Source organism: Panulirus ornatus, chromosome 3, assembly GCF_036320965.1.
Source record: "Panulirus ornatus isolate Po-2019 chromosome 3, ASM3632096v1, whole genome shotgun sequence".
NCBI classification, from domain to species: domain Eukaryota; kingdom Metazoa; phylum Arthropoda; class Malacostraca; order Decapoda; family Palinuridae; genus Panulirus; species Panulirus ornatus.
The window spans coordinates 67,528,224-67,543,032 of record NC_092226.1 but is presented as its reverse complement, the minus strand read 5'-3'; the positions used below and the strand labels follow the sequence as shown (position 1 = coordinate 67,543,032).

The window sequence follows — 14,809 nt, the reverse complement described above, 5'->3', positions numbered from 1 at the left end:
CAGTACCTTTATAAACAAGATGAAAAATGGACCACTCTAATCTGTGAATTTGGTATCAGAAATGTCAGAAATAACAGGCATATTTTTGTGCATGAATCTTGGCAAATAGAACACTAGGGGCGTTTGCTGCGATACTACGAATATACGATTACTGTGTGGATGTTTGTAGCCTAGATGTGAGGCGTTGTGACATTTGTTGCCTTCCTCATACTGCTAAGCTTTAGAACTCTTTACCTTTGTTGCCTTCCTCATACTGCTAAGTTTTAGAACTCTTTACCTTATCTCTTTTCTGAGTTATGACCCATCCATTTTTAAAGGCAGCTTTTTCTCTCATAAGCTCTTGGATCATTATCCTGATTCCCTTCCTTGTATATCACCTCAGCTACTTTTTATATATTTTATTCATGTTTTGGCCTGGTCAAGGACATTTGTCCTTGACTGGACGAGGAAGGCGTTGCAAGCAAAAGGTGTCTTGGTCACAGTCGGACCATAAATGGAGTTGATGTAAAACAGAGATGACAATGAGTTTCAATCTATCCTCACATGTTAGTGTCACTGAATCGAGAGATTTACTGCTGTATACAAACTTTCACTAATAGGAGCGACAGCTCTTTGCTGTATGATGCGCCGGATCAAATCCTTTAAAAAAAAAGAAAGAAGAATCTGGAGGTGCATGTGCCTGTTTAGGTTTGTTATCATTATAGTCATTACGTTGTCAGTTTACCTAAAAGACTTTGCTCTGAGAACAAAGTCTTGAAAAGAGAGTGTCAGATCAACAGTATGGCTGTGGAGTGCCTGCGATGGGTCAGCAAGCATTTCTGGTTCATATCTCAAGACGACGTGTCTCGTTTGGCTGATCATTTAAGTCCTATTCTAAGCAGATTATGAGGAAGGATACTAAGTCCGAACAGCACTTTGGTAGTACTTTGAAGTGGACAAAACACCCAAACCATCCAGGTTATGGGCAACAGCAGAGGATCAATTCCTGAACAACATAAGACCTCTGTGGTCTAGATCATTTGTGTTGTTTAAGTTCGTGAAAGGATTGAATCATTTTATAAGAATGGTGTACCAATACCAACGGAGATGTCATGCTTCCTGAAACTGAACACAAGTGACACAAGTTAGAAAACGAGATGAGACAACAATGGAAAACGAAATGTAAACAAAACAGAAAAGAAAAGGAAATAGCAACGTAACATTACCTGACTTGGAAGGCCAGAGATCAAGGAGGAACTTCAAAATACTAATAGGCTGATGGAAGTCCATAGGATCCTCGCTCTCACTCTGCAACATGAGCACAGGACCGAAGCAGATGGCAAGGTTCTGTGTTGTCATCTTGTTGCGTTCTGACTGGCTGGCAACCAGTCGTAGATGGTCCATCAATAGGAACAACGTTATCTGCTGAGCAGGATTCTTATTAATACAGTGACACTGTCTCAAACAGATGGCATCACTGATATCAAAGGGTAAAGGAGGGAGGGGGAGTTGCTGCTGCTTCAAGAATTGTTAGATGCCATAGTTAGAGCACTGAGGGACGGGGGTGTGATAATCAGGAAGGAGTTGTAACTTGTCTCTGTCTCTCTCTGAGAGACGTGGTTATTTTGATTTAGGTGTGGATTTGCTCTACAAAGGGGTCTGACTACTGCTCAAAGGCTGGGGTTACTGCTTGAGGGAGAGATAGGGAGGTGGGAGGTGTCCTGCATTAGTTTTGGAGTCCCTATCTCGAAGACTCTTACATGAGAAGTTTCATATTCCACAGAATCGCACCCAGAAAGTGTCATAGCCACAGAATCTCATTAAGAATACTGTCATATACCACAGAGTCATGTACAAAAAAAATGTCATATTTCATTACGGAGTTTCTACCCCCATCGTCTCATTTGACACCATACATTCATACTCTAAACGTGACTTAAAGTAATGGAATCAAATCCTGCAATGTTATATCACAATCATTTCCCAGTATTACAAAGGAATATAAAGGATTACCCATTTCAAAAGACCAGTGGGTTCTTTCATGGCTGTTTGTGATACTGGAAGAAAACAGAGATTAGTGTAGTAAGATGAGAAAAGTAAACAGATGATTTATGGAGAAATACTTGGAAACTTCATAAGTAACTACAGAGGCACAAAAATGGTCAGTCGTGGACTTAGGCAGAGGATTTGTTGAGTCTGTTTTCAAACATTCCTGTGGTGCTGCTTGTAATCACTCAAATTGGTAAATCATTTTAGATGTTAACAATTCTGTTGAAGAAAGAGTAATTCGCCTCATTCCAGGTTAAATGTTTACCCACGAGTTTGTAAATGTGATAATGAAGGCAGACCACGTCTAGTCTTGAATAGCTTCATAAACAGACACTTTCAAAGCCTTTCATAAGTTTAAATACTTGTAATTGAAAACACCTGTTTACTATTACTTTTCTAAGCTGAATATATTTCAGTCATCACGTTGGCTTGTCATAGGATATGTTTCATAGTCTAGGACTCTTGGTAACTCTCCATTTTGAGCTTCTTTTCAAGTAGGGTGACCAGAAGTTCACTGAGAGTGGGAAGGCACCAGTGAATTGTGATGAGTTAGGATTAGTTTCTTAGCATATCCTACGTATGAATCTTACCATTCTGTTCGCCCTTTTTATACTCTCTATACACAGCTAACTTAGCTTCATGTCATCAGAGATTATTATACTTTTAAGTCTTTTTCCTCTCATGTTTAAGTCTTTTCCCTCTCTCATGTTTGGTTTGTACTGTAATTAACCTTCTCGCGTTTGCCACCACTTAGTCCAACTTTGCACTGATCTATATCAAAATTCATCTGTTGCCAGTATTAACCTAGTTCATCCTTTTATCTAAGTCACTTTTCATATGTCGATATTTAGTTTTTGCCATAGCCTTATTTCCAACTTAGAACCAAGTATGTGAATTTGTGATACTTGACAAGGAAGCCTATATTATCAGTTTCGATCCCTGTGGCACAACACTTGTTACGTCCAACCACTCTGAGGCTTGACTGGTGATGACTACTTTTTTTTTTCTCTTCCTGCCGGTCAACCAGAGACTTGTAGCCACTGAAAGCTAGAAATCTACATCATGTGACTTAACTCTTTTGATCGTAGTGTTTGATGTAGAACTGGTTTTTTTTTCTTTCAAAACGACTTTTTTGGAACATCACAATAGATGACATCAATCGCTTTATTCTCGTCATATATTTGACATCAGTCGCTTTACTTTCATAATCCATTCGAGTGTAACTTGAGATAAATCAAGAGGATCTGTGTGGCACAAACGAGACATCGTCATTCATCAAGCTTAATCAAGCTTGCGAATTGTTGATCAAGTGGTGATCCCCTAAATGATATACACTATAGTCAAGAACAATGGTCTTCAAAACTTTATACCAACGACGGACTTTGAACAATGGTGTTCAAAACTTTATACCATCGACGGACGTTGAGTAAATTGGGTGATATTTTCCGGGGGAAAAAAAAAAAAGCTTTATTAACTTTTCTTTTTTAATAATAATGTGACACTGGCAAACTTCCAGCCCTCTGGAACGCATCCTGTAGCTAATGATTTAATCAGAGGAGCAGTCAAGGGATGAACTAAATCAGTTTTAGCTCCTATCACCGTGCCGGGGTAAGACTTATCAGAAAACCTGTCGTTTTTAAATGATTTCCTTCAAGTTTTGCATATAGGACTAGAATATAAAACGATTGGTATGTTATAACGCAAAAATTGAATACTTTCATTCAAGTTTTGCATGTGGCACTAGAATGTATAACGCTTGTTACGTTATAATGCAAAGATATTCCCCTAAATAATTGTCGTCTCATAAAGCTTTTGATTATAAGACTAAGAGGGTTATGATGTGCCACATTACTATACCACATCTCTGATACATCATGCCAGAGACTTTCCACCAAGAGATATGGAAAAGGTCTATTGCGTCCTGACAAAGCATACCACAGGGTTTCATCTGATCCTGGTCCCTCTTCTACTTTAACCACCCGGAGGGCCATCTAACGCAGCTTTGTTCCCTCCTACTTACCCGTTATGACCTTGGCACGTTGAGGACGTACCACAAAGGCCAACAACGAAACGCTGGTTCCCCTTGTACTTACCCTGTTGACCTTGGGGAGGCAGTCCAGGATGGAGAACATGAGCTTGGCATTGCCCTGGGGGTCGTCGGGAAGCATAACTGTGAGGGCATCCACCAACATCTGGTACAGACACTTGGTGAAGAGCGGCTCAGGAAGTTCCCTCAAGTAGTCCTTCAGGATGCCTGGAGGAGGACGGGGCTGGTCAGACGGGTGCCATGGTTTAGGATAGGATATTGGGGATCCTATGTAACCCAGGACTAGGGTGGAGTACGTAGTCAAAATAGTATAGATCACACTGAAGTCATCATTTAAGATATACAAAGATAATGTACTTCACTGTGTAAGGTACTAATACTGTAAGCATGTACACATATTACATAAACAGGGTATAGATTATGAAGACATTATCATTATATCTACATCAGACAGATTTGTCACAAGTAATAAGCGTTGCAGGAATTGCTGTATTCGTTACAAGTTAAGTATCGACGATTGAAATGAAGAATAGATGTCTCTGTATACATTAGACAGTTTACACTCAATTGTTAAAAGAACAGATTATTTACACTCGATAAATAGACCTTCTGAGTCATGTCAAGTCAACTAACATCGTACAATGGTTTACCGTTTTGTTATGGTTGGACAGCGTCAGGGATCAACGGTGCTTTACACACAGCTGTTGTCACCGACCCTGTTGTGATGACGTTGCCCGAATCATACATACCATATCTTACCGTTTTCTCCCTCTGGTTGGACAGGTCAGGTCAGGTCAGATGGTGATGCTGATTCATACACGCACACACTACTGTTGTAACTGTAAGGTCAGGTCAGATGATGATGCTGATTCATACACACACTACTGTTGTAACTGTCAAGTCAGGTCAGATGATGATGCTGATTCATACACACACACACTACTGTTGTAACTGTCAGGTCAGGTCAGATGATGATGCTGATTCATACACACACTACTGTTGTAACTGTAAGGTCAGGTCAGATGATGATGCTGATTCATACACACACTACTGTTGTAACTGTAAGGTCAGGTCAGATGATGATGCTGATTCATACACACACTACTGTTGTAACTGTCAAGTCAGGTCAGATGATGATGCTGATTCATACACACACACACTACTGTTGTAACTGTCAGGTCAGGTCAGATGATGATGCTGATTCATACACACATTACTGTTGTAACTGTAAGGTCAGGTCAGATGATGATGCTGATTCATACACACATTACTGTTGTAACTGTAAGGTCAGGTCAGATGATGATGCTGATTCATACACACATTACTGTTGTAACTGTAAGGTCAGGTCAGATGATGATGCTGATTCATACACACACTACTGTTGTAACTGTAAGGTCAGGTCAGATGATGATGCTGATTCATACACACATTACTGTTGTAACTGTAAGGTCAGGTCAGATGATGATGCTGATTCATACACACACTACTGTTGTAACTGTAAGGTCAGGTCAGATGATGATGCTGATTCATACACACATTACTGTTGTAACTGTAAGGTCAGGTCAGATGATGATGCTGATTCATACACACATTACTGTTGTAACTGTAAGGTCAGGTCAGATGATGATGCTGATTCATACACACACTACTGTTGTAACTGTAAGGTCAGGTCAGATGATGATGCTGATTCATAGACACACACTACTGTTGTAACTGACCTGTGATGACGTTGATATCAGGGACGTTGTCGGACGAGAGGTCGACGAGTCTTGGGTTCCTCTCGAACGCATCCCTGAGGAGGCGTTTCTTCGTCGCCGAGCCACAGAGTCGATAGAGACCTATGATGTCCAGGCCTCGACGCTCGACTTCGGCGACGCAACGACCGATGATGAGGGGCACGGTGCCGCCACCGCTCTCACGGTTGGAGACCGTGTCCAGATCCACCCCGAAGAGCGCGTTCTTACGCACGGCAGGGGTTCTCAGGAAGGCCTGGCGAGGCGGCGTGTAGCGGAGTTTGAGGTACAGAGTCCCTCGGGGCTCTATCTTTAGTGCTAGTTGATGCAGCGGAGACTCTTTAAGCAAACTCACTAGATGGACCGAACCTTTATAACATAGTTTATGCCTAAACTGTGGATCCCACGAGTATATTAAAAAGTCTAGTTCTTTGTTATTTATGAGGTCGAGATCGAAGGTCTCGTCCCAGTCGAAGTTGAGGTCGCCGGTTCGTACGACGGTCCTCGCCTTGTGGACCCTGTCGCACTCCAGGACACAGTACAGGTCACGGAATTCGGACCGTCCAGCAGCCTTGAGGCCCCGCCCAGCCAGCAGGTGCACCCACAGCATACCGGACACGCCCTCCGTCACTCCACCCATGTTACCGACACCGACTTTGTACTTCAGGAACTCTGTGGGTTAGGGAGGATGTCACACAGCAGGTAGCAGTTATAAAGTACAGGGGGGTGGTCAGTTATTATTCATGGGGGTGGTCAGTTATTATTCATGGGGATGGTCAGTTATTATTCAGGGGGTGGTCAGTTATTATTCATGGGGGTGGTCAGTTATTATTCAGGGGGGTGGTCAGTTATTATTCATGGGGTGGTCAGTTATTATTCATAGGGGTGGTCAGTTATTATTCATGGGGGTGGTCAGTTATTATTCAGGGGGGTGGTCAATTATTATTCATGGGGTGGTCAGTTATTATTCAGGGGGGTGGTCAGTTATTATTCATGGGGTGGTCAGTTATTATTCAGGGGGGTGGTCAGTTATTATTCATGGGGGTGGTCAGTTATTATTCATGGGGTGGTCAGTTATTATTCAGGGGGGTGGTCAGTTATTATTCATGGGGTGGTCAGTTATTATTCCTAGGGGTGGTCAGTTATTATTCAGGGGGTGGTCAGTTATTATTCATGGGGGTGGTCAGTTATTATTCATGGGGGTGGTCAGTTATTATTCATGGGGGTGGTCAGTTATTATTCATGGGGGTGGTCAGTTATTATTCAAGGGGGTGGTCAGTTACATACAGGGGGTGGTCAGTTATTATTCAGAGGGTGGTCAGTTATTATTCGGAGGGGGGTGGTCAGTTATTATTCATGGGGGTGGTCAGTTATTATTCATGGGGGTGGTCAGTTATTATTCAAGGGGGTGATCAGTTATTATTCAGGGGGTGGTCAGTTATTATTCAGGGGGTGGTCAGTTATTATTCATGGGGGTGGTCAGTTATTATTCAAGGGGGTGATCAGTTATTATTCAGGGGGTGGTCAGTTATTATTCAGAGGGTGGTCAGTTATTATTCATGGGGGTGGTCAGTTATTATTCAAGGGGGTGATCAGTTATTATTCAAGGGGGTGATCAGTTATTATTCAGGGGGTGGTCAGTTATTATTCAGGGGGTGGTCAGTTATTATTCAGGGGGTGGTCAGTTATTATTCAGGGGGTGGTCAGTTATTATTCAGGGGGTGGTCAGTTATCCTTCGGGGGTGATCAGTTATTACTCAGGGGGTGACCAGTTATCACTCAGGGGTGATCTTTTTAATGAATCTATTGGTTACGTATCAGCAAACAAGAATCTTCATTTAACTCAGTAAATATAATCCTTTGCATACTAACATCAGTAAATGATACCAAGTGAGTTACTCAACGTATATAAATTTTGTAGTTAGAAAATGATGGGTTGAAGACAACCACTTATAACTCATAGAAAATGGGATTACGTAAAGAAAATAAAAGATAGGTCTTAGAACATGAGATCCCGTGAGCCGAAGACCTGCCTGGTGGGGGGGTATATGGGGGAAAGGGACAGGCTAAGGGCGACGTACCTGCGGGGTTGATGTCTATGAGCCTGAGGGCGGGCCTGCCTCGGGTGGGTGATGGGTGCGGCACGCCCCGGGCCTCCTCCAGTGCCGCCCGCACCCTCCGGGAGGGCGTCTCCAGCCGCCCCAGCTGCCGCGTCGCGCTCCCCGCCACTCCCAGCGTCCCAGCGCCCAGGTGCAGCCGCTGCATGTAGTACGGCGCCTCCTGCAGTGTGGACACGGCTCAGCAGGGGGGTGTCATGGGGATGAACATGGTGCACTACTGTGTCAAGGGGGGACGTAACATAGGTGTCACGGGGTACTGGAAGTGTGTCATGGGGTACTGGAAGTGTGTCATGGGATACTGAAACTGTGTCATGGGGTACTGAAACTGTGTCATGGGGTACTGGAAGTGTGTCATGGGGTACTGAAACTGTGTCATGGGGTACTGGAAGTGTGTCATGGGGTACTGAAACTGTGTCATGGGGTACTGGAAGTGTGTCATGGGGTACTGAAACTGTGTCATGGGGTACTGGAAGTGTGTTATGGGGTGCTGAAACTGTGTCACGAGGTACTGGAAGTGTGTCACGGGGTACTGGAAGTGTGTCATGGGGTACTGGTAGTGTTACGAGATACCGCAAGTTTGTCACGGGGTACTGGAAGTGAGTCACGGGGTACTGGAAGTGTCACGAGGTGCTGGAAGTGTGTCACGGGGTACTGGAAGTGAGTCACGGGGTACTGGAAGCGTCAAGGGATACTGAAAGTATCGCGTGGTACTGGAAGTGTCACGGGGTACAGGAAGTGTCACGGGGTACAGAAAGTGTCACGGGGCAACCAGAAGTGTCACGAGGTACTGCTGGTGTCATAAGACAGTAGTGTCACGGGCTGGGTGGGGAGGGAGGGAGGGAGGGAGTTCACCTACGTGTGACACAGTACACCACCCTCCTTAGTACCTGGGTCCTCGCTCGCCACGACGGGGCGTGTCAGGTGGCAGCGAGTGTCAGGGGAAGGGGAACGGGGGGTTGTCAGTGTTGTCAGGAAATCGAACATGTTTCTGCCACGGTGGTGGTAGTGCTTCCTTGAACCAACCAGGCCAGCCGACCGATCTATATACAAGTGGAGAGGAAGCCAGTGTTACTACAACCAACCCCTCCGCCATTTGAAGTTGTCGCGTTGTGTCGTAATCTACATATACAGATACATATAAGTGGAAATGTTAATCTAACTACATCACTGTCGGAAAGCAATGAGGGAGTCGTGTAGTCAAGCACCAATGAAGTTAATGACCGTAAAAAAGACAGTTAGAGGGTGGGTGGTGGTTGTGCATGGTGGTGGTGGTTGGACACAACCACCAGCCACTCACTCACTCACTCACTCCCTCCAGACAAGGGAACCCCAAGTTCCATCCTCACTTACGTCTCGCGTCTTCTCCGTGAGGTTCTCGGCGCTGTAGGTGAACCTGAGGCCGCCACGCTGCGAGCGTAGCGTCTCGTGTGACTGTCGTATCCTCTCGTAGATGGCGCTGGTGGAGGGGGCCCGGCTCATCCAGGCGCGGTATTCGTCAGACGTGAAGATGGATGGCGAGGCGGGCAGGCGCGCTGCAAGAACACCTCCAAAGCGTCACCTACCTGTGTATACACACACACACACCTCCCTCCCTCACCTCACCTCGCCAGCCGTCCCTCCTAACACTCTCCTCTGAAGTGGCTTAGGCTACGTGTGAACTCTACTGCATTTGCCTAATCAAGCAAGTAAGTTACAGGACTCTACTTTGTTTAGTCTGACGTGGGAAGCAAACACTTTACTTGACTGCAAGCAATTATGTATTATATACTTTAAGAAAAGATCAAGAGAGTTTTATTTTTTTAACAACAGTAATCTATTGTTATCTCTGTAATTTATAAAGTTATATCTACAGTGAAAGCATTCAGTTAACAGTGAAGAAATGTTAAATAGTTAACAGTGAAATTTTTTTTAAACATCTTTGAAAAGATTTTTAAAGTACCAGTGAAATTTTTTTTTAAAGTTACCAGTGAGAAAAAAAGGAAGCACTTAAAGATAACAGTGAAAAATTACTTTAAAGTTACCAGTGAAAACTAGTTACTCCTTTAATACTTAAAAATGATCTTGTTCCATCTGAAGGACACTAGATTTAAAGTGAACAAACAACATATTAAGGGATGAAAGGGGGGGGGGGTGGAAGAATGAAGAATGAAGATAATTGAGGAAAAGCGAAGAAAGAAGAGTGAGGAATGAAGATTGCAATAGATAGATGATAGGGAGTAGATAAGATGGACATAGATTGACAAACAGTGAATCAGAGAGATAATTCTGATGATGAACAAGAAAGAGTGTGAAGAACAAGTGAATAACACAAAATGAACAAGACAGTGAAAGAAATAAAATAGATAAGACAGAAACGGAATTATAAAAGAGTGAATAAGGGAGAGTGAGAATTGCGAATACGTTCTAAAGAAAGTGAAGAACAGATGAGTACGTTATAAAGTGAAGAACAGATAAGTACGTTATAAAGTGAAGAACAGAATAACGAACATGCAATAAGTTTAATGAACAAGAATCATCATGAGAGATCTTGTAGAACATAAGAGTTGTGAGTAGAAGGATGAAGACTGACTACCTTCAAGAAATGAAAAGAAAAAAATATAAACAATTGTTTGCTCATGTGCTTCGTTTACGTTCATGCACGCTTGTGCACGGCCTGCACGTACGTGCAGGCCGTGCACCATCTGCACATCAATGCACCACCACCTGCAGGTCCCTCCATGCACCATCTGCACAGTAATACACCATCTGTTTGTAACTAAAACGCGTGTGTGACTGCGTGAGGCCGCCTGGGCGTCTGTGCACGACCACAAAGGACGTCTGTGCACGACCAAAAAGGACGTCTGTGCACGACCACAAAGGACATCTGTGCACGACCACCAGTAGGTCTATGTACGACCTCCGGCACGTCAATTTCCCACCACTAGTACGTGTGTGGACAACCACCAGTACGTCTAAACACGGCCCCCAGTACGTCTGTGCACGACCATCACCACCTATGTGCATGACCATAGGGACGCTTGTGCACGACCATAGGGACGTCTGTGCACGACCACCAGAACGTCAATGCACGACTGCCACTATGTCGATGTACGACCACCAGTTTTGTCTGTGTACGACCACCAATTTTGTCTGTGCACGACCACCACTACATCCTTTCACGACCACCACTCCGTCTGTGTGCGACCACCAGTACGTCTGTATGCACGACCACCAAGCACGTCTTACGCACATTCTCCAGTACGTCGAGGCTCTCTCTCTCTCTCTCTCTCTCTCTCTCTCTCTCTCTCTCTCTCTCTCTCTCTCTCTCTCTCTCTCTCTCTGACCACGCGCGACCCTCACAAACGTGCACCATCTTTACGTGCATATACCAGCTGGACTCGCACCGTTTACATGAATGTCCTTGTATCCCCCCCTGAGCAGCCGTGCGCCATCTGCACGGCCAATGCAGCACCTGCACGGCCAATACAGCACCTGCACAGCCAATACAGAACCTTGACGGTCAGTACAACACTTGCACAGTCAATAGAACGCCTGCACGACCAATACAGCACGTAGACGTCCAGTACCTGAACGGTCAGTACAACACCTGCACGGCCAACACAGCACCTGCACGGTCAATACAGCACCTGCACGGCCAGTACAAGACCTGCATGGTCAATACAACACCTGCATGGTCAATACAACACTTGCACGGCCAATACAGGACCATTGCGTGGTCAATACAACACCTGCACGGCCAATACAGGACCATTAATGATCAGTACGACACCTGCACGGCCAGTACAAGACCTGCATGGTCAATACAGGACCATTGCACGGTCAATACAACACCTGCACGGCCAATACAGGACCATTAACGGTCAGTAGGACACCTGCACGGCCAGTAAAAGACCTGCATGGTCAATACAACACCTGCACGGCCAATACAGGACCATTGCGTGGTCAGTACAACACCTGCACGGCCAATACAGGACCTGCACGGTCAGTACGACACCTGCACGGTCAATACAACACCTGCACGGCCCAATACAGGACCATTGCGTGGTCAATACAACACCTGCACGGTCAGTACGACACCTGCACGGTCAATACAACACCTGCACGGCCCAATACAGGACCATTGCGTGGTCAGTACAATACCTGCACGGTCAGCACGAACCTGATGGGCCGCGAGTCAACTGCACATCCGGTCAACAACGATCAATACATCGATTACACGGACACGAACAGCCTGGATGTCCATGCACCACCTGCACGACCATGCACCACCTGCACGACCATGCACCACCTGCACGACCGGTGATCATCATCTGTTGTCCGAGCCAGAGACGTGCACACGACCTGCCTCCACCACCTGTGATGACCTGCCATCACACACCTGTTGTTGACCTGTTACCACACACCTGCTGCTGACCTGTTACTCACACCTGCTGCTGACCTGTTACTCACAGCTGCTGCTGACCTGTCACCACACACCTGCTGCTGACCTGTTACTCACAGCTGCTGCTGACCTGTTACCACACACCTGCTACTGACCTGTTACTCACACCTGCTGCTGACCTGCCACCACACACCTGCTGCTGACCTGTTACCACACACCTGCTGCTGACCTGTTACCACACACCTGCTGCTGACCTGTTACTCACACCTGCTGCTGACCTGTTACCACACACCTGCTGCTGACCTGTCACCACACACCTGCTACTGACCTGTTACACACCAGCGTAAGACAGAATTTCGTTCTGTACTACACATATTCCACATATGTATCCTTGGCTACGTTAGCGTGCGTGTGGAACGTATGTATAAAAAAAAAAGGACATAATGTATCCCAATGTGTAATATGTGTTCCATATACATGAGCGTGTAAGCGGAAGGCAGATATGCATGACATACGATGGTGAAGCGAGGTGACACACGATTCTCCATGTGTTCTGTGTCATGAGAACAAAGACAATGGTTTTCAACCATTCCCCGTTTGATGTAAGATGATATTCATATATTTTATCGTATGCCAGAAAATGATTTAGAATCAGTTCTGCCATACTCTGTTTGTTTTGTGATGTTATGCAAATTACGTGTCATTGTATCCACATTCCTGATGCATTATACGTGTCACTGTATCCACTACCCTGATACATTATGTGTGTGTCATTGTATCCGCTACCCTGATACATTGTGTCGTTGTATTCACTACCCTAATATATTATGTGTGTCATTGTATCCACACTCCTGATACATTATGTGTCATTGTATCCACTACTCTAATACATTATATGTGTCATTGTATCCACTACCCTAATACATTATATGTGTCATTGTATCCACTACCCTAATACATTGTGTGTCATAGTATCCACTACCTTAATACATTATATGTGTCATTATATCCACTATCCTGTCATTGTATGCCCTAAACTAATGCAGTACAATTCATTATACCAACTACCTTGATACATTATGTGTCATTGTATCCACTACCTTAATACATTATATGTATCACTGTATCCACTATCATATGAGTCATTGTATCCATTACACATGCATTATACGAGTCATTGTATCCATTAAACTTATGTATCGTACGCGTCATTGTATCCACTACACTGATGCATTTTTAGTGTTATTGTATCCACTACTTAGATGTATTATTAGTGTCATTGTATCCACTACACTGATGCATCATAAATGTCATTGTATCCACTATCTTGATACATCATACGTGTTACTGTATCCATTACCGTGATACATCATACATGTTACTGTATCCACTACACTACATTGATGCATCATACGTGTTACTGTATCCACTAAGATGATGCATCATACGTGTTATTGTATCCACTTCCCTGATACATTATACGTGTCATTGTATCCACTTAACCTGATGCATTAAATGTGTCATTGTATCCACTTCCCTGATACATTATACGTATCACTGTATCCACTTCCCTGATACATTATACGTGTCATTGTATCCACTTCCCTGATAAGTTATACGTGTCATTGTATCCACTTAACCTGATGCATTAAATGTGTCATTGTATCCACTTCCCTGATACATTATACGTATCACTGTATCCACTTCCCTGATACATTATACATGTCATTGTATCCACTTCCCTGATACGTTATACGTGTCACTGTATCCATTTAACCTGATGCATTAGACGTGTCATTGTATCCACTTCCCTGATACATCATACGGATCACTGTATCCACTTAACCTGATACATTATACGTGTCATTGTATCCACTTCCCTGATACGTTATACGTGTTATTGTATCCACTTCCCTGATACGTTATACGTGTCATTGTATCCACTTAACCTGATACATTAGACGTGTCATTGTATCTACGATTCTTCATGTATCATGAGCGTTTACAATGCCGTCGTATCTCTGGCATATAAGACGTATCCTCAGAACCTCGCCCTGCATAACGTCCTTTGAGAAAGACATTGAAAAAAAAAATATATATATATATAACTATATCTACATATTCTTATATATGTATTTACTCTATTGTTGCAACTTATGTGTAGTTTCGACCACCCATCCTGGGAGATTTGAGCACATGTAAGGTGGTAGTACGCATCGCAGCTCTCTCCCCGAGCACATGTAAGGTGGCAGTACGCATCGCAGCTCTCCCCCCACACACGGGAGGCACGACACATGTAGTGTCGTAGTACGGGGTCGCAACTCTCCCCCCACCACCTTTTAGGAAGGTTCAGCACACCTAGTGTCATAGTACGTGTCGCAACCCCATCATCATCTGCTACTGAGCACGTATATTGACGACAGGCGACCACAGTCGTGCCAGACGTAGGGCTTTCCTCGCTCTTTGTGGCAACGCGCATGTGACGTAAATCTAACAGTAA

At 44.3% G+C, this 14,809-nt stretch overlaps 1 protein-coding gene and 1 long non-coding RNA gene across 11 annotated transcripts in view; both read right to left on the bottom strand.

Moving 5' to 3' along the window:
• Positions 1–14,809, bottom strand: part of RhoGAP100F (Rho GTPase activating protein at 100F) — a 416,326-nt gene that overhangs the window by 16,180 nt on the left and 385,337 nt on the right. For 8 of the 10 annotated variants that reach the window (XM_071688807.1, XM_071688735.1, XM_071688754.1 and 5 more), the window contains 5 exons: positions 9,279–9,460; positions 7,890–8,088; positions 5,794–6,480; positions 4,122–4,282; positions 1,206–1,404 (listed from right to left, as the gene is read on the bottom strand). In XM_071688807.1, the coding sequence (XP_071544908.1) occupies positions 1,206–1,404; positions 4,122–4,282; positions 5,794–6,480; positions 7,890–8,088; positions 9,279–9,460 (1,428 nt within the window). The remainder of the gene's footprint in view (positions 1–1,205; positions 1,405–4,121; positions 4,283–5,793; positions 6,481–7,889; positions 8,089–9,278; positions 9,461–14,809) is intronic. The other 2 variants (XM_071688744.1, XM_071688816.1) reach the window with 1 other exon arrangement.
• Positions 9,467–12,490, bottom strand: LOC139763132 (uncharacterized). The gene is made up of 3 exons (XR_011716039.1): positions 12,465–12,490; positions 11,718–12,390; positions 9,467–11,574 (listed from the first exon to the last, which is right to left on the bottom strand). It is a non-coding gene; the product is annotated as an uncharacterized lncRNA (long non-coding RNA).